This window comes from Geotrypetes seraphini, chromosome 16, assembly GCF_902459505.1.
Source record: "Geotrypetes seraphini chromosome 16, aGeoSer1.1, whole genome shotgun sequence".
In the NCBI taxonomy this organism is placed as follows: domain Eukaryota; kingdom Metazoa; phylum Chordata; class Amphibia; order Gymnophiona; family Dermophiidae; genus Geotrypetes; species Geotrypetes seraphini.
This window is the reverse complement of record NC_047099.1, coordinates 11,472,404-11,497,910: the sequence shown is the minus strand read 5'-3', so window position 1 is coordinate 11,497,910 and position 25,507 is coordinate 11,472,404. Positions and strand designations below refer to the sequence as shown.

At 46.7% G+C, this 25,507-nt stretch overlaps 2 protein-coding genes across 2 annotated transcripts in view; both read left to right on the top strand.

Annotated features, from left to right (window-relative positions):
* Nucleotides 1-2,449: 2,449 nt before the first annotated feature.
* On the top strand, nt 2,450-8,526 carry LOC117350157 (putative uncharacterized protein DDB_G0271982). The gene is made up of 3 exons (XM_033924212.1): nt 2,450-2,619; nt 6,233-6,347; nt 7,252-8,526. Exons 2-3 carry the CDS (start codon nt 6,285-6,287, stop codon nt 7,570-7,572), a joined length of 384 nt encoding a protein of 127 aa, XP_033780103.1. The 5' UTR covers nt 2,450-2,619; nt 6,233-6,284; the 3' UTR covers nt 7,573-8,526.
* A 3,506-nt stretch (nt 8,527-12,032) lies between these two features.
* The window catches only part of ARHGEF40 (Rho guanine nucleotide exchange factor 40), a 68,882-nt gene continuing 55,407 nt past the window's right edge, over nt 12,033-25,507 (top strand). The window contains exons 1-4 of the mRNA XM_033924211.1: nt 12,033-12,566; nt 21,316-21,513; nt 21,907-23,980; nt 24,599-24,802. Of these exons, the coding sequence (XP_033780102.1) occupies nt 12,564-12,566; nt 21,316-21,513; nt 21,907-23,980; nt 24,599-24,802 (2,479 nt within the window). The 5' untranslated portion in view covers nt 12,033-12,563. The remainder of the gene's footprint in view (nt 12,567-21,315; nt 21,514-21,906; nt 23,981-24,598; nt 24,803-25,507) is intronic.

The following is a 25,507-nucleotide window of genomic DNA, read 5'->3' as shown; positions in this document are numbered from 1 at the left end:
AATTAAAACAACCACCTTTGCAAAACTTGAAGCAGCTTTGGTCAACAGTTGAAATAAAATCTCTCCTTTCTTTTTTTTTTCTTACTAATATTAATTTATTTATAATCCAACTAACACACAAATCTAAGCGAGGAACAACAATAAATAATACATACATTTACAGTACAGCAAAACAAAAAAGCATAAAAAGAAAAAGAACCAGCCTCGCTCAAACTGTCACAGAACTCACACCAAAAAAAGCGCTCAAACAACACCGTTTTCACCCCTTTTCAAAATTGCCAAAATGTAGAAGCTTGGCGTTTATCAACTTTTAGGCAGAGCAGCCTGCTAAGCCCCTCCCACTGTGATGGATCTAAGTGAATTAAAGCCCTTACACTTCTCCCTCTGTATTCGCGGTTTCGATTATTTACGGTTTTTAGCTTGCTGGCTCCTCCCCCAAATTACATCAGCTTGCATAGAGAAATCGCTGATTCCAAGTGTTTACAGAGAAAATTGCTGATTCCCAGCACTTTCTTCACCGTGTTTTGCCTCTCCTTCAGGAACAGAACAGATCTCCCACCATGTTATTCGTGGTTTCACTATATTCATGATGGTTTTTAATAGAAAACAGTGAATAACATGTGAAAAAGTTATTTGCGGTTTTTCTGAATTTGCGATTCTGTTAATCCCCTGTTACAGCGAATACAGAGGGAGAAGTGTACAATCTTTGCACTAATGCAAGCTAAAGTGTGAATACAATACAGAAAACTGAAAAGCAGATCCGCGTCAGAGCTTCGTGCAGCCTCCCTACCGAGAAGAGCACGAACACAGCACAAACGACTTGTCATCAGAACCTCATCGAGCTACTGCCACCCATTGGCAAAGGCAAAGCATGAACACAGCACAGATGGCTGAAAAGCAGATCATCATTATAGACTCTGTAGGCATCAGTACAGACAGCTGAAGAGTGAGGCGTCATCAGAGCCCCGTGCAGGCGTCACATAGATGCGCATAAATCATGAATGCAACATGGATCGCTGAAGAGTGGGTCATCATTTGCTCCCTAGGCAGACATCACATTACTAAGCCTAATGTGTGAATACAGCATAGATGGTTATAGAGCAGTGGTCTCCAACTCGAGGCCCTCGGTATGTTTATCATAATCACAAAAGTAAAATCAGTTTCTTGATCAAATGTCTCTTTAGCTATAAATTTCAATATTATTATTAAGATTTAGCCAAAAGGAAAGATTTATCATCACTAATAATAAAACCCTAAGCCACTCTTACCTGCGTGATCCCTGACTCCGTGATCCGTAACTCCGTGGCCGGCGGTGCGCGTGCGTTTGGCATGTACAGCGCGCACTCGGCATGAGTGCGCGCATGGCAGTTTCCTCTCCTGCGGCGGTTACTGTGCGTCAATTGCCCTTCACTGTATAAACATGATTTTTTAAAAAAGGTAGATGGGAGAAGGGGCACGATAAACAGACAGGCAGTGGGCAGGGACATTGACAGACAGCAGCTGCGGCAGCGGTTTGTGCCGGTGGGCCAGGAGAGACCAGGAAGCCGGAATGGAGGGAGGGTAGGAACGGCGGTTTGGGAGCAGGTATTAGGGAGCAGGGAAGAGGTGCTGCTGGACAGGGGGGGAGATAAAACAAAGGGAGAAGGGCTGCTACTGGACAGGGGGAGCAGGGAAGGGGTGCTGCTGGACAGGGGGGAGGTAAAAGGAAGGGAGAAGGGCTGCTGCTGGACAGGGGGAGCAGGGAAGGGGTGCTGCTGGACAGGGGGGAGGTAAAAGGAAGGTAGAAGGGCTACTGCTGGACAGGGGGAGCAGGGAAGGGGTGCTGGTGGATAGCCGAGGAAAGAGAGAGACAGAAAGAAAGAAAGACAGACAGCGGCCAAGGAGAGAGAGAGAGAGAAAGAAAGACAGACACACACTTCTATTCTAGTACTCATTAATGTAACGGGCTTAAAGACTAGTAAAATGTAAAGAGTTTGACCTCATGCAAAATTTTCATTTCTTTAATAAGACATTATTTTTTTCTGAGGCCCTCCAAGTACCTACAAATCCAAAATGTGGCCCTGCAAAGGGTTTGAGTTTGAGACCACTGCTATAGAGGGAATCTTCATCTCAGAGTCCTGCACAGGCATCACACCACATTATGTGTAAAGCAGGACAACAGCACAGACAGCTGAAACACAGGAATAATAGCACATTTTTTTATTACAAAAAAAATATAAGGAGTGGACACAAAAGAGAAGAGATAACAGAGCCCAGCATCAAGGAGGCAGACACATTAAGGAATGGAGTTATCAGGGTTGCTGTGTGCTCAAGGCAGTTTTACATTGTAGAATGGATATTTTGGGATGTTTTGCTGTGGGCCCTGTCTGTAGCCACACCCACTTTTCCTGACTTTTGCCCTATTCCCTCATATGAAGATGTTGTTCAGTTTCCCATGGACTGAGTCAGGAAGTGGATTAGAAGAGGTTCAGGGCGGTCCTGAGACGCACCTCTGCCTTCTCTCCCATCCTCGGTGCTGCCCACTCCCTGATCCTCCCTGGCTCTAACCCAGAGAGACAGCAGCTTTGGTGCACCTGAGAGAGACGGTGAGACGCAGACCTGGGCTCCTGCCGACACAGGGTGAGTTCTTTCCAGAAAATGCACTGCAGAAATTATGAAAGATGCAAAGAGAAACAGCATCATTAACATTATCGATGCAGTCTGCACTTTTTTGTCAGTGTAGAGAGTTCAGCATTTTCTTCATTGCTACCCAGCCCCTTTTTGATGTGATCAGTGTAGGGTTTGTTACTTTATACAGAGATGCAGAAATTTAACATTTCTCTGTGTCATTAAAGTTCAAGTACTCTCAGCCCACCAGCCGTAGAAGTAACAGGCTCTGTATCCCTGTGTCCATCCCCTGAACCCTCCAGTCCTGGAGGTGACAGGCTCTGTATCCCTGGAACGCTCTTCCAGAGTCTGTTATAGAGGAAAACACCCTCCAGGGATTCAAGATAAAGTTGGACAAGTTCCTGCTAAACTGGAACGTAGGCAGGTGAGGCTGGACTCATTTAAAGCACTGGTCTGTGACCTGGGGGACCCGCGTGAACGAACTGCTGGGCAAGATGGACCACAAGCAGCGGCAATTTTTATGTTCTTATGTCCATCCCCTGTGCCGTCCAGTCCTAAAGGTGATGATAAGTTCTGTATCCCTTATAACCATTCTTATAAGCATCTTTCTTCTGTTCAGAGGTGAGAAATGAAGATGGTTTATGTCCAGCCGCAGGGGACACTTTGAAGGGCCACATCTCCAGGGTATAGAACAGGAGAGGGTTTGAAAGGGTGGTGAAACGTCTGCATAGCCCATTTCTGAAACGAACCTCACCCAGACTGGTTATAATTGTCTTGGAAATTCCTAGCCACAAATCTATGATTTCAACAAGTCTTAACCTTTCCTATCTCATGCTCTTTTTAGGGCCACACCTAGATAAGTGTGAGCAGCTCCTATATCTCCCCATCTGCTAAAGATTTCATAGTCAGTTGAATTACTGTAACTTCTTCACTTAAGAACATAAGAGCTGCCCTTCTTCAGTCAGACCATGAGTCCATCTAGCCCTGAATCCAGTTTTTTGTGGCCAGCCTAAGTCACAAGTACCTGGTAGAATCCCCAAATGTAGCATGATTCCATGTTACTTACCTGCAGGGATAAGCAATGGCATTCCTCAGTTTTACCTTAACAGTTTATGGACTTTTCCTCCAGGAATTTGTACAAACCTTTTTTTTAAACCCAGCTACATTAATGTGGACGGGGTGGGCCTTGAAGCAAAGCAGCCAGGGATAACACCAGCTTCCTCACCCCACCCCCGCACACAAACACACACACACAATAAGCGCAGCTCCAAGGGTATTACGGAAGCCGCAAAGACCAGAAGTAACATCACCTGGGAGCAAGGAAGATGATGGGAGCCGGCAGCAGTGCTTAAAGCAGGTTCCCGGAAGGCACAGACTTTTTTTTCACAATGCACTGCTTTTGCTACACTTTCTGATACAGAGTTCCAGATCTTGACTTTTTATTCAGTGGAAAAATAGTTTTCCTATGAATTTTGAAAATATTAGCCTATAATTTGATGGAGCGCCCCCTAGTCCTTGCACTTCTTGAAAGAGTAAACAATCGATTCACGTTTACTCGTTCTACCTCACTCTGGATTTTGTAGACCTCTATCATACCCCCCCCCCTCAGATTTCTCTTTTCCAAGCTGAAGAGCCCAAGAGAAGTCAGCCCACCCCCTTTACCGTTTTGGTTGCCCTTCTCTGTACCTTTTCTAAAAGTGCAGTTGCACCATGGAACCATTCAAAGGCATTATAATATTCTATATTTTATTTGCTGTATTTTTCATAGCAATTCCTAACATCCTGTTTAGCCAATGCTGCACATTGAGCAAGAGATTTAATTCCTCCCCCCCTCCCTGTTACAAAACCGTAGCATGGTTTGTAGCTCTGGCCACGGCGGTAACAGCCCCAACCCTCATAGAATTCCTATGAGCATCGGAGCAATTACCGCCGTGGCCGGCGCTATAAACCACACTACGGTTTTGTAAAAGTGGGGGGGAGGGTTATATTGCTTGGGAAGTCTCCTGTGCAGGGTGACAGATTACAGTCAGTAGCAAACATCAATCACAGCTCCACGTCTGTATTTCATAGTGACAATCAGCAGGACTCCACAGTGGCATAGCAAGGGTGAGAGGCGCCCGGGGCAGTGGTGCCTCTCCCCCACCCTCCCCGCCTCGCATGTGCACCCCTTCCCTACACCGTACCTCTTTTAACTTCCCCGGCGCAAACAGCATCACCAGCTCGCTGCCCGGGTCGGCGTCGGCTCTCCCTCTGACATCACTTCCTAGGCACGGGACCCGGAAGTGACGTCAGAGGGAGAGCCGACGCTGGCACAAGCCAGCAAAGAGATAGAGGTACAGTGTAGTGGGGGGAAGTGAAGGCACGTGCGTGGAGGGGAGGAGAGGAGGAGGGGAGCTGGGGCCCTCACCAAGGCAGACCACCCCCTTTCCCCCTTACTATGCCATTGGGACTCCGCATGTTCCAGATCTGTGACCACATATACAGCCATGAAATTGCCAGGGCCCCTGCTGGTCTGCTGATGGCCCTACTGCTTTCTTCTCTGTTTCTCTCCAGTCTGATGTCTCCTGGTGCTCTCTTTCCACAGGTAAACCAAACTACAAAAAGAATTTCTGGAAAAAAGTACAGATCACTAAAATGACCAGAAACCAATATCTACAAATACAATTTTTTTTAAATACAATTTTTTTGTTGTTAATGAGATACCCTCAGATAAAAAAAAAAATTCACAGCTTTGACATTTTCCTGTGTTTGTTGCATATTTAATGTTTATTTGAAGAAATTATTTTTTGCTTTATTAGGAAAGACTATTTCTTGTTCTTGGTGACTTTTTGTTTTCAACCACCAAAAAAATGCCATAAGTGACAATGAGATCAGCCTGATGAATGAGAACTCCTTTCACCTTCTAAAGCAGCATTATCCCCCCCTCCCCTTTACAAAACCTTAGTGCAGTTTTTAACGCTGGCCGTGGCGGTAACAGCTCCAACAGTCATAGGAATTCTATAAGCATTGGAGCTGTTACTGCTGCGGCCGGCGATTAAAACTGCGCTGCGGCTTTAGAAAAGGAGGGGAGGCATATTGCAGCATTCTTAGGTGATTTTATTTTTTTTAACAACAAAAAATATTTATTTTAATTTAAAAAAAATGTTTATTGTATTTGTAGCTATTGGTTTCAGTATATTTTGAAGATTTCCTCTTTCCATAGGTAGCAGTGGCTGTGGGACACAGCACTAGAAGTCAATGGCAGCAATGGGAGGGGAGGACGGAGACAAGAGGTTGGAAGGGATTGTGAGAGGGGCAAACACTGGAGTGGAAGGAGGTAGAAAGAGAAAAAAAAAAAGGATGAAAAAGACTGACACTGAAAAATAGTGATCCTATATTTCATTTTTTAAAAAGAAAAATGTATTTGCATTATACTTTATGTTATTGTAAAATAATATTCAAATAGGCCATTGAATTACCGCTGAACTGTACAAGTTGTACAGACTTTTCTAAGCTTCATGGTCACGTTTCATCCCCCAAGCAGTCAGTCGTAGCAGAACAGCAGGCTTGACCCTAAAGAACATGGCTGAAGGCAGTGGTGGGTCCTTCTTAGGAGGTCACTGAAGTTTTCCTTGTCCTCCTACAGGGTCAGAGAACATCTGGCACACTCGGTGAGAGCGAAAAGAGGAGGCACTGCAATGAAGCGTTCAGGGAGAGCTTGTATGTGCTTCCTTAACCCCGACTCAGACTCAGAGGATGAGGTATGCACAGGACCAATGGAAGCGTATTAGATACCCTAGGCCAGTGCTTCTTAACTCAGTCCTCAGAGCCCATCTAGCCACTCAGGTTTTCAGCATATCTACAATGAGAGATTTGCATACAGTGTATATGTTGGTCTGTTTGGGTTTCTGAGGTCCTTTTTCCTCTTAAAAGTACCAGTTTATTGGAAAGAGTTTACCTACTGCTCAGTCACGGTTTAGAGATAAGAATATTGGGATTGTTTCTGTGTGAAGTTTGGTCTTTTCACATCTCAGTCTTACTGTTTACCCCTATTTGGGCGCCAAACTTCCATTTGAGGGCCTAAAGTTAGGTGCCTAATTGGTACCACTTGTGAAGTACTGTAGAATTAGGCCTTGGTACGCTGTCCCATAAACATTGCAACTGTATCTGTCTGTGGAAAGGAGTTTGAGGATGTGGTAGTCGCGTCTTTATTTTGTTGCTGTGACTTGAGCGAACAGTATCTACTCTTGTATAATGACCCCTGATGTATCACACTCAGGTGAAACATGGCCATGTCAGACATTTCTAAAAATTAATAAATTCTAAGCAAATTACCTCTGGCTCTCTGGATTCTCAGTGCAGTCCTCTCCTGTTTTTTGATTGTTTGTTTTGTTGTTGGCATTTTGGCACCTGCCTCTCCTTCTATGTGTGTTATCTTTTTTCAGTGACAATATACAACTTGTGTGCATTTGTGTTACTTCTGCCTGGGTTGTACCTGTTTCTGAAAGGGGCAGATTTTCGCAGTGGCAATAACATTATCAACCGCTCTTCAGTTGTTGTAATGAGTGAGACCCATTGTATGCAACAGGCCAGAGGGAGAAAAAAGAGGAGTCATTTACCACCATTCATATATTGTGTCTCTCTCCCCTTCAATTCTCCTGACAGACATACAGCAGAGGCTCCAATGAAGGGGAAGTTCAGAGGAGAGACTCAGTGGAAACCCCACCACCAGAAGCGGATGTGGTCCTCATGGCCTCTGCTATGGCTGTGCACCGCAACAATGAGAAGCGGGAAAAGGAGCGTGAACGGCATAAGCTGCGTGAGCGGGAGAAGCACCGGGAGACAGAGAGACAGCGGGAGCGGCAGAGGCACACCGAGAGGGAGAGGGAGAGGCAGAGGCAAAGGCAGAAGGAGCGAGAAAGACAGAGGCAGAAGGAGAGGCAGAGACAGAATGAGAGACAGCGTCAGAAACGAAAAACCAAGTAGAGAGAGTTCAGGCCTGAGAGAAAGGAGCAGAGGAGAGGAGAAGGAGGCAGGAATTACACAAGCTCCTCTTTCCTACAGTCTCAGCAGTCTCCTCTGCCCTGATCCGCCTTTCACAAAATAACACAAAAATTTCATGTATTATTTTGCTGCTTAAATATCCTAAAATGTTTGCATTTCTATGAACCACCTACCACGTGAGGAGGGCACGAGAATGGAAAGACGGGGACAGGAATGTAAGTTTAGCCCCTTGGCAATGCTGCTTATGAATTTTAAACACAAGCTTATGCGAGAATTTTATTGTTTACATATCCATTAAAGTTTCTATGGGTGGAAGAGGGGAGGAGGGAAAAAAGAAAGAAACACCTACACAGAGCCACAAATTACAAAAGAAAATGTAAGGGAGAAGATTACAGAGGTACCAAGAACACTGGATCTAATTAGATTCATTTAGGGCCACTGCAGTAGTGTGTCCCTCACATGGTAAATGTGACAGCTTATTAGGGTTGCGTCGCATTTGCCTCACTGGGACGCGCTTTGTAAAAGGGGCCCTTAATATGGTATTCACAAATTCCCTGGTTTATCCACACTGGGAATAATCTCTAGAGCTGCAGTACCCCAAAATGGCCAGAGGATGGCGCTATTGACAAACAAATAACAGCAGGAATACTTTGATGGTGATGGAGGGGGTGCGAGGCAAACACACATATACCACAAAACACCAAGGCATCTGTGTTTTGCAGGCATGGCCTCTATTTTTGACCCTACATTTCAGCCCCGATTGGCTTATGCAAATGATGTCCCACAATGAGTCTCTGCACATGGCCCTGCATGCCCCCCTCCTCCAAAACTCCCCTGCAAATCACTGTACTTTTTTCTTTTAATTCCAGATTTTGTACACTTTGTCAATAATAATCCAATAAAGTTGTGTCTTTATAAAAAGAAAAAAAAGCAGAGTGTTCCTGAAATAAATCCTACCATTAAACAGCAAGGGACTGTGTTGAAAAGCAGAGTGTGTTTGTAATGCATCCTGCAGGGACTGTGCAGAAGGACTGAGTGTTCCCATAGCACTTCCTGCCATGATACAGCATAGATTATACAGAAGAGATGAGATCACCCGCTTGCTGTTTATCTGCGGCTCTGGATTCCTGCTGTGCATTAATATTCACTGACGTTGGGGGGAGACTGCGTAGGCGTGGAGTGGGACATGGTATTCTTACACTGCAGCGGCTGGGCACTCAATGCATCCAGTGATGGAGATAGAGCCGTAGGCTTAGGCACACACACAGTCCTTTCTTCCAACATCCTGAGGCTTTTCCTGCCCCCGTCCTGGAGAATGCACAGAGCCGAGGGGAGAATGGGGTGCAGAGAATCGGTGTGATGGGGTAGGGTGGGGACGTTAGGCATACAGGGAGCTGAGGAACTTCAGCCCACCCCATCGGAAACATTTCTGTCCACAAGATTGAAAAGTTGCCAGGGTCAGCCCTACATCTGATCCCCCTTAATTCACCACCTCTCTCTGTTTACAGAGCCCTTTCCAACCACAGACAGTGTAATCAAGACCGCTGACTGCTGTGACATTTTTTTTTTTTTCCGTGATAGAGGAATTTGAGGTCAGTCCTGGATTTCTGACAACTTCATCCTTTTGCATTATGGGAAATGCAGTGCTGATTTCAGTGTGTAGAATCGGGGACTACAGATACCACACTGCTTTGGGATATAAGTTCAAAGCCAGGACTGGCCAAAGAGTCTCCCTCCTGCAGCTCTGCTCCTTTGAACTGTTCCCATGTTCTTGATGTCCTTTCAAAATCAGAGCCTTTCAGGACTAAGAGGTGAGGCCTTACAGTGTCTACAAGAGCGATATCAAAGCCCTTTTCCTACTTGAGATACATTTCCATATGCAGGGTTACCAAATTATCCATCTGGAAAATCCGGACCCCTAGACCCGCCCCACAGGCCCGCCTAGTCCCACCCATTCCCACCCTATCATGCCCTGGTTCTGCCCCATCACTCATGTGACATCATCGCGTCGTATCCACGCATGCGCAGACAAAGTGCCGGGTTTCGAAAAGCCATCCGGACCCCTGGATGTGTCCAGGGAAATCCGGACGTCTAGTAACCCTATCCATATGCATCAGAGCTCACTGTTAGCCCCCTCCCCCCCACCCAGAAACTTACTGAGGCCCAGGAGAGATCAATGGATATTGTGTCAGTCAAAGTGACTCAATGATAGTCAACTGACCCTTCAAGAATGCACTGAAAGATGAAGACCTCAACATCAGATTTTAGTCAAGTTTCAGGTTCAGTTTAGGCCTCCAAATGCTGGATAAAAAATCTTTACTTTAGCTGAAATGAATCGCTCCTGGTGCTTGTTGTATGTAGGGTTGCCAAGTAGATCCACATTTCCCAACAGGGTTGATCTAATTCTGGGTTTATCCTAGGGTTACTAGACGTCCAGGAAAACTCGGACATATCCTCTTTTTAGAGGACTGTCTAGATGTTTGGATGAACTTTCCAAAACCCGGTATTTTGTCCAAGTTTTGGAAAGCTTCAACCTCCCGGCCACGTATGGAGGGCCTCTGAGCATGCGTAGATGATGTCACATGTGTCCGCGCATGCTTGGAGACCCTCCAAACATGGCTCGGAGGTTGGAAAACAAAGATGATGCTTTGTGGGGGTGGGGCTAGAGGAAGAATGGGGCGGGGCTGGAGGTGGAATGGGGCGTGGCTAGGGATAGAACAGGATGGGTCCATGTGTCCAGATGTTCCCGGACAAAAATCTGGTAACCGTAGTTTATCCCATTGCATTGTAGTTTTGATTTCCCCCATTGTATTCCCTAAGAAAAGCAAGACTATAGGTCCCTCCATGCAATGGGGTAAACTCAGGACTGGATTAACCCTGTTGGGAAATCCTGGATCCAGGTAGCAACCTGAGTTACGGTATATGTGAAAGCTCTGAGACAGTTGTTTTGTTTGTCAAAATTTCCTTCTTGTTATCTTAATAGTCACCTTGAACTGAATTTGGTTAGTTTTGTGAAACACTTATGTCCTTGTTTCATAGGAAAAGCCTCCGCCTACAACCACAAGAACCTTCCACACATTGTTCCAGACCCAAAGCCAAGCTCCGATCACCTCAGGCCCTTCCCCAACTGCTGTTACCTTCCAAGATAATTTCTTTTCCAGAAGCTTTTTTTCAGAGCTTCCAACTTACAGCAGGGAGATTTTAGGCTAGTGCTAGATTTCTGCCAACCTCATCATAGTGCATTATGGGATCTGCAGTGCTGATTTCAATAGATAGAATCAGGGACTACGAATCCCACACTGCTTTGGAACGTAAGTTTAAAACCAGGACTGGCCAAAAAGTCACCCTTCTAAGACTGGGTAACTTGGCAGTTCTGTTTTGCTTTTTTTGTCTACAATAAGAGGTTATTCACTGACTCCATTTCATTTTATCTTTTATTAGGACAGGGCTGAGCCAGGCCTGGTTTTGTCTGATTGCATCTTAGGATTTCTTGGCCTTCTAGTGAAGTCTAAGCATTAGTTTCTTACAAACAGTAGAATAGAGACCAGATCACAGCCTGGAACTCAAAGAACAAGGATGGCTGGCAACCTCAACATCCTTCTATGTTTACTTTCTCATTGAATGCTTCTATTTTTTTGTTTCAAAATGGCCTCCCTCCTCCCCAAAAAAAACCCTGCATAACTTGGCATCTTTGGAGTCTACAATATACACAAAAACATTTGTGTAATTTTTATTATGGATAGTTTATCAAATCAGACTGGATAATATTCTAAGTGCAGTTAGCACCTTACTCTAAACATGTGGATTCAGTCCTGAGTTTTCCCCATAGTACGCAGAGAGTGGTAGCTCTGGTTTTCTTAGGGGACTGCTGTGGGCATCCAGAACTACCACTTCCTGCAAGCCATGGGGTATCCAAAATATTTTATTATTATTATTATTATTATAGGATTAAAAAAACAACCCTTTATAACATTATCCAAGGCAGAAATATGAACAGAATGGAAATCATACATATACCAAGGAGAGCATACAACTTCATAAAATAAATGTCTCAGCTTAACCAAAACTGAAGTGAAAGGCCTTGAGGTTTTGTGTGTTTTTTTTATAGCCTCCCGCTTATTAAGCAAAAACCTTTGTCTGTTGGTTTGCACGCCATGGGGGAAACCAACCTGGAAAGAGGAACTGGCATTTCTAAGCAGGATTCCTAATTCATATCCTGTGGTACTACAGTGAAAGCTTCTCAGTAGCACCACTGATTTGTCATCAATTCCAGAGGTTCCCCAAAAACTGTTCTGCCTGCTTTACAGACCCTGAAACTACCAGTCCCAGCGTGCACTAGGCCAAAACCAGGGCTGGTTTAGCTAGTCCCTGAGAAAGCCTGAGGGAGACAGAGCGGTAAAGCGTTGGGTTTCTCTGAGTAACTGCCTGCGGAGGGGTGGGCTGTCACGAGCCTCCCTGGCAGGGACCCCAGCCGGAGAGACAGCGAAAGCTACTTTCCTCAGTCAGCTGCAGCTCAGGACTGGCCAGGAGAGGTTGTCCCTCTGCCAGATGGGAAGAAAAGCTGGGAATGTTTAGTGTGTGAGCAGAAAGGATGTAAACAGACAGACAGACAGAGACCGAGAAAAAAGAGCGAGGCAGGGAGAGAAAGAAAGGAGACAGACCGAGACAAGTGAAAATAGAGAGACGGGCAAAAGACAGAGTGAAAAGAGAGGCAGGGAGAGAGACAGAGATAAAGTGAAAAAGAGAAACAGAGGCAGGGAGAGAAAGACAAAGAGAGAGAGAGAGAGAGAAACAGACAGAAAGAGCAAGAAGCAGACAGAGAGAAGGAGCGAGGCTGCCTGCAGCTGGCCAGCGGGAGCTCGGCAGTCGCTGCCACCACCACCACCACTGCCACCTCTCGACCTTGCAGAAGGGGGGATCCTAGGGCCCAGAGGTCCGGAAATGGGGAGAGACAGCGCAGAAGGGACACAGCCATGGTACGTATGTACTGTCTGCCTGTCTGATTGTGTCTTGCACACATACACACACAGATATAGACATAAGCATGTGCTTTACACTATCACAAAGATACACACAGTCCAGCACACGCCTACGTATGCACAGACTTATATATACACACAGACAGATGCACAGCAAGAATGAAATAAGGACATAAAGAAAACAGATACACACAAACTACAACCCCCTCCAGGTTAGTTCAGTGGTACTGTCTCAGTTATTCATTGTATTGCCATGCTTCTCGCCTGGTCTGCTGCTTCGTTGCCTTTTCTGGACTGCTATATTTTTCTTTGTTGCATTTTTACACTCTGCATGTTGGAATTATAGGAGTGCATGTTTTTATTACAACCCCCCCCCCCCCCCCCGTTTATTTAAAAATTCCTTCCCAGAGTTTATTCTTCAGCTATCTGTGCTGTATTCATTCTGTTAGTATATAGGTGTGATGCCAGCAAGGGCCAGTGCTGTTTGCACTGTACTGTATCCTTCAGACTCTCTGTGGAGTGGCTCCTTCAGGTCTCGTGTGACACACTTAAGAACATAAGAATAGCCCTACTGGATCAGACTAATGGTCCATCTAGCCCAGTATCCTGTCTTCACGGAGGCCAATCCAGGTCAAAAGTACCTGGCAAAAACCCAAATGGTAGCAGCATTCCATGCCACTGATCCAGGGCAATCAGTGGCTTCTCCCATGTTTGTCTCAACAGCAGTTTATGGACTTTTCCTCCAGGAACTTGTCCAAACCTTTTTTTTTTTTTAAATCAGATACATTAACTGTTCTTACTGTTCTGTGCTGTTTACGCTTTACATCTATCAGGTAGAGAATGGCACAGGGCCAAATTTTTCTCCATCCCCGCAGGAACTTATTTTCCCATCCCGTCAAGTTCTTTTCCTGTGCCTGCCCCATTCCTGCAAGCGCTGTCCTCATCTGCACAAACCTCAAACACTTTAAAATCATAAGTGTTCGAGGCTTGTACGGTTAAGGCGGAGCTTACAGGAATGGGGCAGGGACAGGGAAATTTGAGTTCCTGCGGGGACAGGGACTAATTTGTCCCCGTGTCATTCTCTACTATCAGTCTCATTTAGACTGGTTCCTTCTGGCCTGGGTTTACTTTGCATGTATCAGTGTAGTTCAGACTCTCTATGGAGGGGCTCCTTCTGGTCTTGGTTTGATTATCACTCAATGTTGAAGGGTTTCTATTTTTCTCTTGTAGTTCATCACTTTTTTTTTTTTAGCTCTACCTTTTCAGTTGTAGCTCAAGGTGAGTTACACTGGGTATTTCTCTGTCCCTATAAAGTTGAAACAAAAAAGGTTTAAGTGGCTGGCCCCAAATCTCAAGGAGTCAGAGTGGGATTTGAAGCGGGCTCCCTGGTTTTCAGGCTCTCTTCCACCCCACTGGGCTAAAGACAGCATCCCACTGATTTGTCTGCTCTTTCTCCCAGGATCAGGGAGATTTTTCCTGCTCCTTCTTTTCTGGGAAGTCTTTGATTTGCCTGTATAGTTTTGGGAAATGTGCAGGTTAGGTATCTTAAAGTTCCCACTTCAGTTACTGTTCTGTCTCTAAACTGTGGTTCTTTATTCTGTCTGTCTGGCTGCCTTGTGTCCCTCCTCTCAGAAGAAAGCTCCTGCCAGGGAGCCCTTGGTACAGGAAACAGTTTAGGACGCCCTTCTCGACCCAGCATTTGATTAATGGTCTCTCTGTCCCCAGATTGCTAATGTATGAGGTAGGCATTTTGAGTAGAAAGACAGAAAGAGCAGAGAGACCGTCTGTGCGCAATGTCTGACGGAGCTCTCTGGGGCTCTAAGATGGTGAGAGAAGCACAAAAACAGGCATCTCAGAGGCAGGGAGCTTCTCTCTCAATAATCACTTCAAAATCGCTGAAAGGTTTACACAGCGCTGTACATGTGCATTTAACGGTCCTGCCATAAGCGCGCAGGACATTGGCGTGCCGACATTCCCACCCCGACTTTTGCGTGCAGGACAAATATGTCGCTTTCAGGCCTTCCCCTTTGCGCTCTGAGGGGGGGAGTGGGGGGAACTCCTCCACTACACTTACAACTCCCCACACTCCTGCTGGGGAGGTGTATGTGTGGGGAACCCCCCCCCCCCCCCCACTATGCTAAAAACTCCCGAAGAACGAAAACGGGAAGGAGAACGGGAGTTTTCAGTGTACTGGGGAGGTTCCTCCCCCCCCCCAAACAGGAGCGCGTGTAGTTCCCCCCTCAGAACACAAACAGGAAGGCCTCAAATTGGCAGAAGTGGCGCCGCGCCAATATCCTGCACACTTTTGATGGTGTATTATTATTATTATTTTATTTTTTATATACCGCCAAAGCCATAGCAGTTCAAGGCGGTTTACAATAAAGAAGGGCTGGACAATCAGCGAATAGTTACAATCAGTGAATACAGATACAGATACGCGAATAGTTACTATCAGTGAATACAGATACAACAAGGAATCAGCGAATACGGTTTACAACAGAGAAGGGCAGGTCACTCAGCGAGATGTTACAGTCAGCGAATACAGATACAATAAATATGCGTGTGCGAGGGAACGTGCGAAATATGAGGGACAAAAGAGGGTGGGGAGGGCGAAGGGTAGGGAAAGAGAACTTGGGGAGCAGGGGAGGGAGGAAGGGAGGGCTAGGTTGTAGTTCGGTTGAATAGGCTACTTTTTAATAATTTCCTGAAGTTTAGGTCGGATGAGGAGTGCGAGATAATTCTGCTCAGCCAGTCATTTAGATGACCTGCTTGGAAGGCAAGTGTTCGGTTTAGGTGACTTTTGTATCGGCAGGCCTTTAGAGTTGGGTGGCTGAAGAGGTGGGCTCTGCGGGTGGGTCTGGAAGGGCAATTTAAGGAGAAATGGGGAACCAGGTATAATGGGGCCAAACCAAGAATGGATTTGAAACAGATACAGGCAAACTTGAATTGGATTCTTGCTTCAATGGGTAGCCAGTGGAGTTTTTGGTAGTAGGGGGATATGTGTTCCCATTTTTTCAGTCCAAAGATCAGTCGGATTGCTGAGTTTTGGATGATGCGGAGTCTTTGAATGACCCCAGGTAGATAATGTTGCAGTAGTCGAGTAGGCTTAGGATGTATGATTGTACCAGTAGTCGAAAAGAGCTTGCATCGAAGTACTTTCTGATGGTTCTCAGTTTCCATAAGGCGGAGAAGCTTTTTCTGACCAGTAAGTCGGTGTGAGATTCAAGGGTGAGGTTGCGGTCAAGTGTCACTCCCAGAATTTTTATGGAATCTGTGATAGGAAAGACTTGACCGTTTAAGGAGATTGTAGAATCTTTGATTTTGTCGTTTGGACTTGCCAGGAAGAATTTGGTTTTTTCAGAGTTGAGTTTTAATTTGAAATCGGTCATCCACAGATCAATTTGTTTTAGGGTGGATGCCAGGTGGTTTGTTGTCTCCGGAGATATGGAGGATAGGGGAAAAACTAAGGTGATGTCGTCAGCTTAGATGTGGAACTTGATTTTCAAGCTTTGTAATAGGTTCCCAAGTGCGGCCATGTAGATGTTGAAAAGTGCGTTTACCCAGCTGAAGAAAAGTGTATTGGCATTGTAAACTTGGTATGATCGTTTACATAGAAAACCCCAGAACCATTTTAAGACATTGCCCGAGATGCCGATTGACTCCATGCAGTCTAAAAGGATGGTATGATCAACTAAGTCAAAGGCACTACTTAAATCAAGCTGAAGGACTAGTGCACTTGTGCCCTGGCTAAACAGGTGATGGAGGGAATCTAGTAGAGAGGGTATAATGGTTTCGGTGCTGTGTCCAGGGCGGAACCCAGACTGGTGTACCACATTTAACATGAAATAGACAGTCTCTGCTCAGAAGAACTTACAAAACTGGGAGTTTTTCACAGGGAGAATGGTACGATGGGCACAGTGGCATAGTAAGGGGGGTGAGCAGACTGCCCCAGTTACCGTCTTGGTGGGGGCGCCGGCATCTCTCTGTTCCCCACACCATGCTCGTGCCCTTCCTTCGCCCACCCCTGCACTTCTTTAAATCTTTGCCAGCGCGAACAACTTCTCCAACCTGCTGCTCGTGCCGGCCTGGCTCCCCTCTGAAATCACTTCCTGGTCACGGGGCCAGGAAGTGAGATCAGAGGGAAAGTCAGTGCCGGTATGAGCGGCAGCACAGAGAAGCTGCTCGTGCTGGCGAAGATTTAAAGAGTATGGTGGGGGGAGGAAGGCGTGGGGAGCGGGGAAGGAGTGGGGGGCAGGGGTATGGAGCAGAGGGTGGAGGATGGCATGGGGCACCACCACCCTGGACACCTACTCTCGTTACGCCACTGGATGGGCATAGGTATCTTACACTCAAGGGTAATGTTAGGAAATTATTCTTTATAGAAATGTTGGTTGATGCCTGGAATATGCTCCCGAGGGAGGTGGTGGAGAGGAAAATGGTGACAGAGTTCAAACAAGCGCGGGATGAACACAGAGGATCTCTAATCAGAAAATAATGGGTATACACTGAAGGAACTAAGGCCAGTACTGGGCAGACTTGCACAGTCTGTGTCCCCTATATGGACATTCAGTCGAGGATGGGCTGAGAAGGGCTTTGACGGCTGGGATGGTTAAGATGGGCTGGAGTGAACTTTGATGGAGACTCCAGTAGATAGAACCTAAGCACACTTCCAGGCCCAAAAATATCTAAGAAAAAAAGACCATTTAAATTAAATTATTAATTTATAGAGCATGTACGGTTGGGCAGGCTGGATGGATCATTCGGGTCTTTATCTGCCGTCCTTTATTATGTCACTATGAGTGGGAGCTAGAAGTTAAAAGCAGCCTCGAAAAAGTGAGCTTTTAGCTTGGATTTGAATGCTGCTAGGGATGGAGCTTGACGTAATGACTCAGGCAGCCTATTCCGGGCATTCAGAGCAGCAAGATAGAATAACCCACACTATTCACAGTGTCAGAGCCCAGTAACGCAGTAAATGCCGGCAGATAAAGATCCTCACAGTCCGTCCAGTCTGCCCGTCAAGACGCCAGAGCCGTGCCCAGCACTCTGTGCAGCTCCAGTCACGCTCGCTTAAATGCTGGTTGTCAAGTCTCCAACATGCCAACCGTACAGGCGACTAGACACGATGGAGTCTTGGTTACAACCACATATCAACTTTAAGTACAGTCGACTCCGCTTAAGTGGACTGGATCTCCATGTGTGCTTAAACTGAGTGTGCACTTAATAGGAGTAGGGGGGGCTATAGTTAAGCCGGCTCAGTTTAAATATGGCGCGTGGGCTGCTGGAGCCTAAAATACAGGAAAGCTATGTCCTACAGCATGAGTGGAAGCAGAGCGCTCACTTTTCCAACTGTCCCAGTGCTTAAGCTGTTGGGTGAAGCCTAGCCATTCCCAGTCAGAATGTGATCGCATTTAACCGGAGTGAAGGTAACGTGAAAGAATAGAGGTTGGACCTATGACATCAGTGCGCATAAGCGGATTGTGAGCTTATCCGAATTGCAAATATCTGGCGTTTTCGTCCATTGTCTTTAATGTAAAAGAAACAGGACCGTGGTGGTAGGCTGCGGATAACTAAAGGGTGCGCTTAACCGATGTTTACTTAGGTGGAGTCAACTGTATTGCTGACAATATTCAATTTACCATTCAAGAAGTCTTCCCTCACTCGCAGCACATGACAATAAAGCGATTTACAATACTGGCGTTGCTGAAGCTTCACCCGTGTGTTTTGCTATTTATGGGACACAAACCGTAGAAGTCTATTCAATACCGACCTCCGTTCTCCCACGCTGGATTTTCAGTTCATAGTTAAAACCGCATGAAACAATCACGCGCAGACAAAGCCGGGCCGCCAATCGCGCGCAGGACATCGGCGTGCCGGATTTATACTCAATTTGAAAGTGCTCCGAGGGGGGTTGTGGGTGGGGGGGAACCATCGCACTTAACTTAGTAATGTTAGCGCTGTTGTGTGGGGGGGGGAGGTGTTGTGGGGGGGAACCCTCATTATAGAGGAAACAGGTTTTTCCTTATTTTTTAGGGAAAAAGTTCAGTTTCCTCTTTAATGTGGGGGAGAGGGGGTTCGGGGAGGGTTCGGGGAGGGTTCCCCCCCAACGGCAGCACCAACACTAAGTTAAGTGGGAGGGTTCCCCCCCCCACACACACACACCCTCTCGGAGCACCCTCGGAGCGCTTTCAAATTGAGTTTAAATCCGGCACGCTGATGTCCTGCGCGCAATTGTCGGCCCAGCTTTGTCTGTGCGCGGTTGTCTTGTGCAGTTTTGACGCATCACCGGATTTTCTTTTAGAGGCTGGACGCTTCTCACTCACTCGCACCTCACTCCCAGTATCAGACTCACTGCAGTGCATCTGTACACCTCAGAGCAGTGGCGTAGCGAGAGCGAGAGGCACCCGGGGTGGGGGCACCCCTCCCCCACCCTCTTCTCCACCCACCTTCACTCGCTCCTTCCCCGCCCCCTCCTGCTGCCTCCGCTCCGCTTCCCTTCCCCCGTACCTCTGTAATATTCCTGGCGCAAACAAGTTGCTGTTGTGCCAGCGTCAGCTCTTCCCCTGACGTCGCTTCTTAGGCGCGGGTCCAGGAAGTGATGTCAGAGGAAGAGCAGACGCTGGCACGGCAGCAGCTTGGGGGGGTTGCTGCTCACACCAGGAAGGTTACAGCGGCACGGGGGAACGGAAGTGACACGCATGCACGGCAGCGGTGGTGGGGGGAAGGAGCAGAGGGTGGATAGGAGGACGGGTGCCTGCACCCTCACCAAGATGGTGCCTGGGGCAGACCGCCCCCTCCCCCTCTTACTACGCCAGAGCCTCCAAGTCAGGGAGTTTCTCTCTCACTCACTCACCTCATTCCCAATATCAGACTCACTGCAGTGTGTCTGTACATCTCAGAAGCAAGGAGTTTCTCACTCACACCCCATTCCCAGGATCAGAGCCCAGTGCAGTGCTGGACGGAGAGATGAAAGGGTTGGCGGCGTTATTACGAGATAGCTGAGAGCATTTTGCAGTGTTATGAATGTCCTTCTGGTTTCCTGTATTACTTCTGGCTAGGCTTTCCTCCCATCCCCTGCTCCCCCTTGTATAAACACTTCTCTCCAGAGGTCTGGAACGGTTTCCTTCTGCTTTTCCACATTTACAGAGCTGTAATGAAAGAGGAGCCTAAGCTGGATGTAGGAAAAAGTGATGGGTGTATGCTGTGCGCCCTCCAGCTGCGTGAGCTTCCTCCCAGCAGTGTCCTGGCAGCCCTTTGCACCCCTTTCCCTCTGTCTGGAGGGTCTTGCAGAGGTCCATGCTGGGCGTCTCTGCCCTGGAAATATTTCTGACTCTCTCTCTGAGGTTATTCCTGGCTGCAGCAGCTGCCTTGTGTGTTAGAATATTTCTGAAGGCCATCAGCTGTTTGTCCCCCTGATTCCCTCCAGTGATCTCCCTGCTCTCCTTCTGTCCAGTTTCCCCCTTCTTTCCCCTACCCTATCCCCCTCCCTTCTCTCTCCCCTTTTTCTTCTCTCCCGCTCTCCTCCTTCCTCCACCCTCTGCGGATGGGGGAGAATGGGCACTGGAGACTTTGACCTTGCACAGGGAAGGATGAGGCCCTCCTACTCGGCCTGGACAGGGTTCATATTCTCCCTCCAGCCTCCATGGGGGATTAAACCTTCCCCTCTTTCCCACACATGCTCTAATTTCACCCTCCAGCTGAAATATTTTCCTATCCTGATTAGTTTTTCTTGTTCTAAAATACCACGAGCATATTTGTAAGAACTCTCTTTGTTATTAATAACAGTGGGGTTTTTTCCTTCTTAATAGACTGTGACTTAGTCTGCCGTTCTTTTTTCCTGTGCCTCAGGTGGGGTCTGCTGGCCTTCTTTCCCTGGCTGGATTTTTCATATTTGATCTCGCTTTAGTTTGTCTGGGCTCTGGCTCCTTGTGAACGAATGATCTCACAGCGTTTAATAGCAAACAGCTGCTGCGGCAGCCAGAAAGAGGCCCTGTATGTCTGTGTGCTTCTGCAGTCCAGTCAGGACAAAATCTTTATCCCTGTGTCCATCCACTGCACTATCCAGTCCTAGAGGTGACAGGCTCTTTATCCCTGGGCCCATCCCCTGATCTACGGTTATCATATGACTCCAGAAAAAGGAGGACGGATTGAGACATCCAGGTTTTACTTCCATTGAAAGTAATGGACAGTTTGAGATCTGGGATTTACTTCCACTGAAAGCAATGGGAGTAAAACCTGGATGTCTCAATCCGTCCTCCTTTTTCTGGAGCCATATGATAACCCCTAACCTGATCCCTCCAGCCTAGGGTTACCAGTCATCCAGAAAAACCCAGACATCTTCTTTTTAGAGGAATGTCCAGGCTCCAGGATGGACTTTCCAAAACCTTGCACTTATCCGGGTTTTAGAAAGCCCCGATGAGCACTGGCCGCATCTGGAGGGCATCTGACCATGTGCAAATGACGATACATCCATCTACATATGCTCCAGGCCCTACAGACGCAGCCGGAGCTTGTTGGGGAAGAAGAGACGAGGTTGGGGGAGGGGGGCTGGAAGCTGAACAGGGAGAGGCTGGGGCAGAATGGGGCGGAGCCAAAGGTGGAACTGGGCGGGTCATGGTGGAACAGGGCGGGGCAATGTGGCTGGATTTTTGCAGCCCGAAAAATGGTAACCCTACTCCAGCCCCAGAGATAGGGCATGAGATATTATAAGGATATTTAAATATTCCCCATTCTTCCCTCTCTCTCTCAGAATCCTGAGCCGGTTGAGGATTGTATACACAACACTCTGTCTGCTCTCTACCCACCTTTCGATGCAACAGCCCCCACCCTCTTCTGCCAGGTCTTCGAGGTGGTGGCAAGGACGTACCGGGAAGATGCACTGAGGTACACCATCGAGTTCCTGATCCCTGCCAAACACATTCTACAGAGGGTGCAACAGGAGGCTTGCGTGAGTCCCACTACCTGTCTGCAGGAGACCTGAACACCTCATTCCATCCCTCTGTCTCTTCTGCTCTCTATCTGTCTTCCTTTATGATATGTGCATGATTCACCTGTCCAGCTCACTGGTTCTGTTCAACTGTTTGTCTCTGTAATGTCTGTGTGTCTTCATGTCATCATTCACTCTCTTTCCTGTGTGTCTCCAGGTCATCTGCTTCTCAGTATGTATGTTTGTCTCCAGATAAGCTGTCGCTCTCTCTCCCTTTCTTGCTCTCTTTTTGTCTTTTTCTCCCTTCCTCTCTTTCATGCTCTCTCTCTATATATAAATATATATAGAATTTCTGCCTTCCTTTCAGGCTCCCTCCCAGCCGTAATTTTCCCCTTTCTCTACTCTCTTTTACAGTCCCAGTACAATGGCTTCCTTTTCTGTCATGAGGGCTGGCCCCTGTGCCTCCATGAGAAGATTGTGGTCCAGTTGTCCTCCCTACCCTGGCAGCACCTCAGGTCAGGTGACTTTTACCTCCAGGTGGTTCCGTACCTGGAGTGCTCCCCCAGGCTGGTGCTCAAATGCTTGTCCCCGGATGGATACAGTGTACAGGAAGTGCTTATCCCTGAAGACTCCTATTCCTACATCTTCACTGTTGAGTGGCTTAATGGTATCAATAAGGACCGTAACACTGGACGCCTGGAGAACTGCCTGCTAGCCGTAGATGATCAGGTCCTACGGGTACCCTGGTCGGATGTAGTCTATCCTCAGTTCGTCCACAAAGATGAGTTCATTGTGGGGAAGAGGTGCAGCTTGGATCTTATGTCTCCTGAGAGTCTGGTACCTGGTCATGTTCCTGAAATCCTGGGGGCACGAAGCCCTGGAGATGGACGGATCTCCAACAGTGATGCCAAAGACTGTCAGGTTAGCCAAGAAAACCGTGACAAAAAGTCAGAAATAGCTGGATCTACCACCTCTGTGGATCCTTCAGACCGTTCTGAGCTGGAAAATATTGAGGGAGAATATGTGGAGCTCCTGGAGATCAGCCTTCCACTGAAAGATAGTGGGAACAAAAGGGAGATATTTGTGGAAGACCACAGCATTTTCAAGACCAAGACAGTGCCCACACGGAAAGGACATGGGAAGGGGAAGAACAAGCGTCATCGGCCATGGCTGCATCAAAAGATGCCCAAAGAGGAAATCGTACCAGGGAAGAACCAAGGGCACCAGACTTGGGAAGGAGGAAAGCCAGTGGGGGAGAAATCTTATACTGAATTTCAGATTATCCAAAATGAGGGGACCAACCAAACAGAGAGTCATTCAAATTCAGAGGAGCAAGAGAAGGTGGGAGAAGACTGCATCAGTCCCAGTGTAGCCAAGTTACTAGTTCAAGCAAAGGCAGATCTTGAGGAGGCTGAAATAAATTATGCCAAAGCTGAGGAAAAACCAAAGAAGCCTTCTACAGATCTTCCAAACCAAATGGAGTATAGATTGGATGACACCTCTAAGGCAATATCAATGCAGTCTACACACACGCCTTCTGACGCAATCATGGGAGAAAGTGAATCAACCTTATTCCAGATGGCCTGTGCTAATAGTGAAATCAGACGAGAGGAAGCTTCTGAGGACCAATCGTCATCATTGGTGGACCTCAGAGATCAACAGATGATCCACAAGTATGGGTACAACCAATCATCATTCCCACCAACAGAGGCCACTATAGGTGGGGACAACATCACTGTACAATTCAGCAGTTTTGTGGCCATAAAGAAGCAAGAGCTTCAATCTATGGCAGGGCCAACACCTACTGTGGACAAAAACTTGGCCCATACCAAGAAATCCCCTGATAAGAAGAAAGAAGAAGGAAGTCAGGATATAAAAAGAGATCTTCCAGGAGCATGCTTGGACCTCCAAACTAGGGCAGGTCCCAACCCTGATGAAGGATCAACATTGTATGAGGGGATCAAAGAGAATGGAGAAGTAATGAAGGGTCTAGAAGTTCAGTCATCTGCACTTCAAGACCCAGATAAACATGGCCCAGAAAGCAAGAAGACAGGAAAGGAATCTCATGAAGGCCGAACTTCAAACTTAGCAGAGAGAGCAATAATAGGTTCTGAGAGGGCTGAGAACAATCCAGAGCCTCTGGTAAACATAACTCCCAAAAAACACGGCAAGGGCAAGAGGAAAAAGAAAAAGGGAAATTGTAAGGGAGGCGCTAGATCTGCAGAGCAGAAGGATAAGTCCAGGGACCCTGCAAAGCTCTCAAAAGCACAGGAGGCAATGAAGGACCCAAAAATAGAACCCCAAGTGCAAGGGACAGGGCCAGATCTGGAACAAGTGAAGGACTTGCAGGTGACGGGATCAATGGCAGTGCATGACACTGGCAGCCTCTCAGAGAAGGAAGTGCTGGAGGTCGCTGGGGTCACCATAGGTCCAGATGTCCAAGCAGAGGATGACAGACTAGAGGAGCAAAGTACCCTGGATGAGGAAGGTAAGGTGGTAGTGCTTCTTCATCATAGTTTGGGAGGTCCCACTAGTCTCTTATATTTCACACAGTGCAGTGCTCAGGAACAACATCCAAGGGATGGTTTTTGGAGGGACATTTAGGGACATATGAGGTGAAACAGTTTGTTAAGATAGAAGGGCCGCAGGTCCCTGCATGCAGTGGGGGTAAAACTAGTACTTGACCTCTTTCTTATTCACTTGATTTTACAATCATTTGATGCTTCATGAAACATGTTGTTATCTGTAAATCCATTGGCTCCTCTAACATCCATTTGTGAGTGTTGTGGGGGGTGGGAAGAGTTTTCCACTTATTTAATGAACAACATACTCATATCTTCCTTTATGCTCGGCCTGCATCTCTAACCCAGTGTATCTGCCCTCTGGGTGAAGTTACTAACTCCCCCCTCCATTTCCCCACCCCCAATTTCCTTGGTAACAGCAATCCCATAATCCCCAGCCCCACAGACAATCTGTGAATCATGTTCTTCTTTTTACATATATCCCTGAAACCCCTTGAGCAGAGAATTTGAATAAGGTTAACATATCAAACTGAAAGGTAAATTTTTGCTTCTTGGTTTCCTCTGTCTTTCTTCTCCTCCTTCAGCTGTAGACCATCATGCTCTCCCTTCACTTCCTGGTGATGCTGGAGAAGTGGAACAACCCAAAGCAGTTTCACTACCCTCAGGAGGCAAGGAGACACAGATCCCCCAGGATCCCTTGGTCCCAGCCCCTCCTCTTCCTGAAGAGCCACCACCTAGACAGGAAGTGAACTGGGATATCCTGCAGTCTGGAATCTTCTCTCTGACAGGTGAGAGGGCAAGGAGGCGTACCTTTCATTAACTGGAGAGCAGGGTTATTATACAAGGAAAGGCAGGCATGTACTTGGTCAAGAATGGAGAGGATGAGATAGGGATAGTATATGGTGAGGATGGGCAGACATCATAGGCTATATGGTCTTTATCTAGTTTAATTTTTCTCTTTTTCTATCGTAAGAGTCTTCAGGTAAGGCTCCGTGCCTTGTTCAGTTGGATTTGATATGATTTATTGACTTAATATACCAAGCTCCACCTACCACACTGTCTACTCCTATCAAATCTAAAATGTTCTAATTACCCAACACGCATTACCTTAGTTTCTCGACAATTCTTATGTAATCCACCTATATATCTTGTAACTTCATGACAATTCTTATGTAATCCACCTTGAACCGCAAGGTAATGGTGGAATAGAAATCACTAATGTAATGTAATTTTAGTTCCAAAGTGGTTTACAATATCAAAATTATAACAGTTTAGAATACAATACTTGTGTATGATAAAAATAAGCATATATAAATCAGTTTAAAAAAAATTGCTAAACTGCTTTAAAAAAAAAATTTAAGATTTGATTTATTTCATTTTATACCCTGTCGTTCCACGGATCTCACAACGGGTAACACTGATACATTCACAGTATTTTGGTGGCGATTCATTCACAAAATCTGCAATAGAGTAGACACGCTGGATGGTGTGGA

Excerpts from the sequence above, each read along its gene's own strand:
- LOC117350157 (XM_033924212.1), top strand. The coding sequence starts at position 6,285 with ATGAAGCGTTCAGGGAGAGCTTGTATGTGCTTCCTTAACCCCGACTCA. Across the intron at positions 6,348-7,251 it reads ACTCAGACTCAGAGGATGAG|ACATACAGCAGAGGCTCCAA; the intron begins GTATGCACAGGA and ends TTCTCCTGACAG.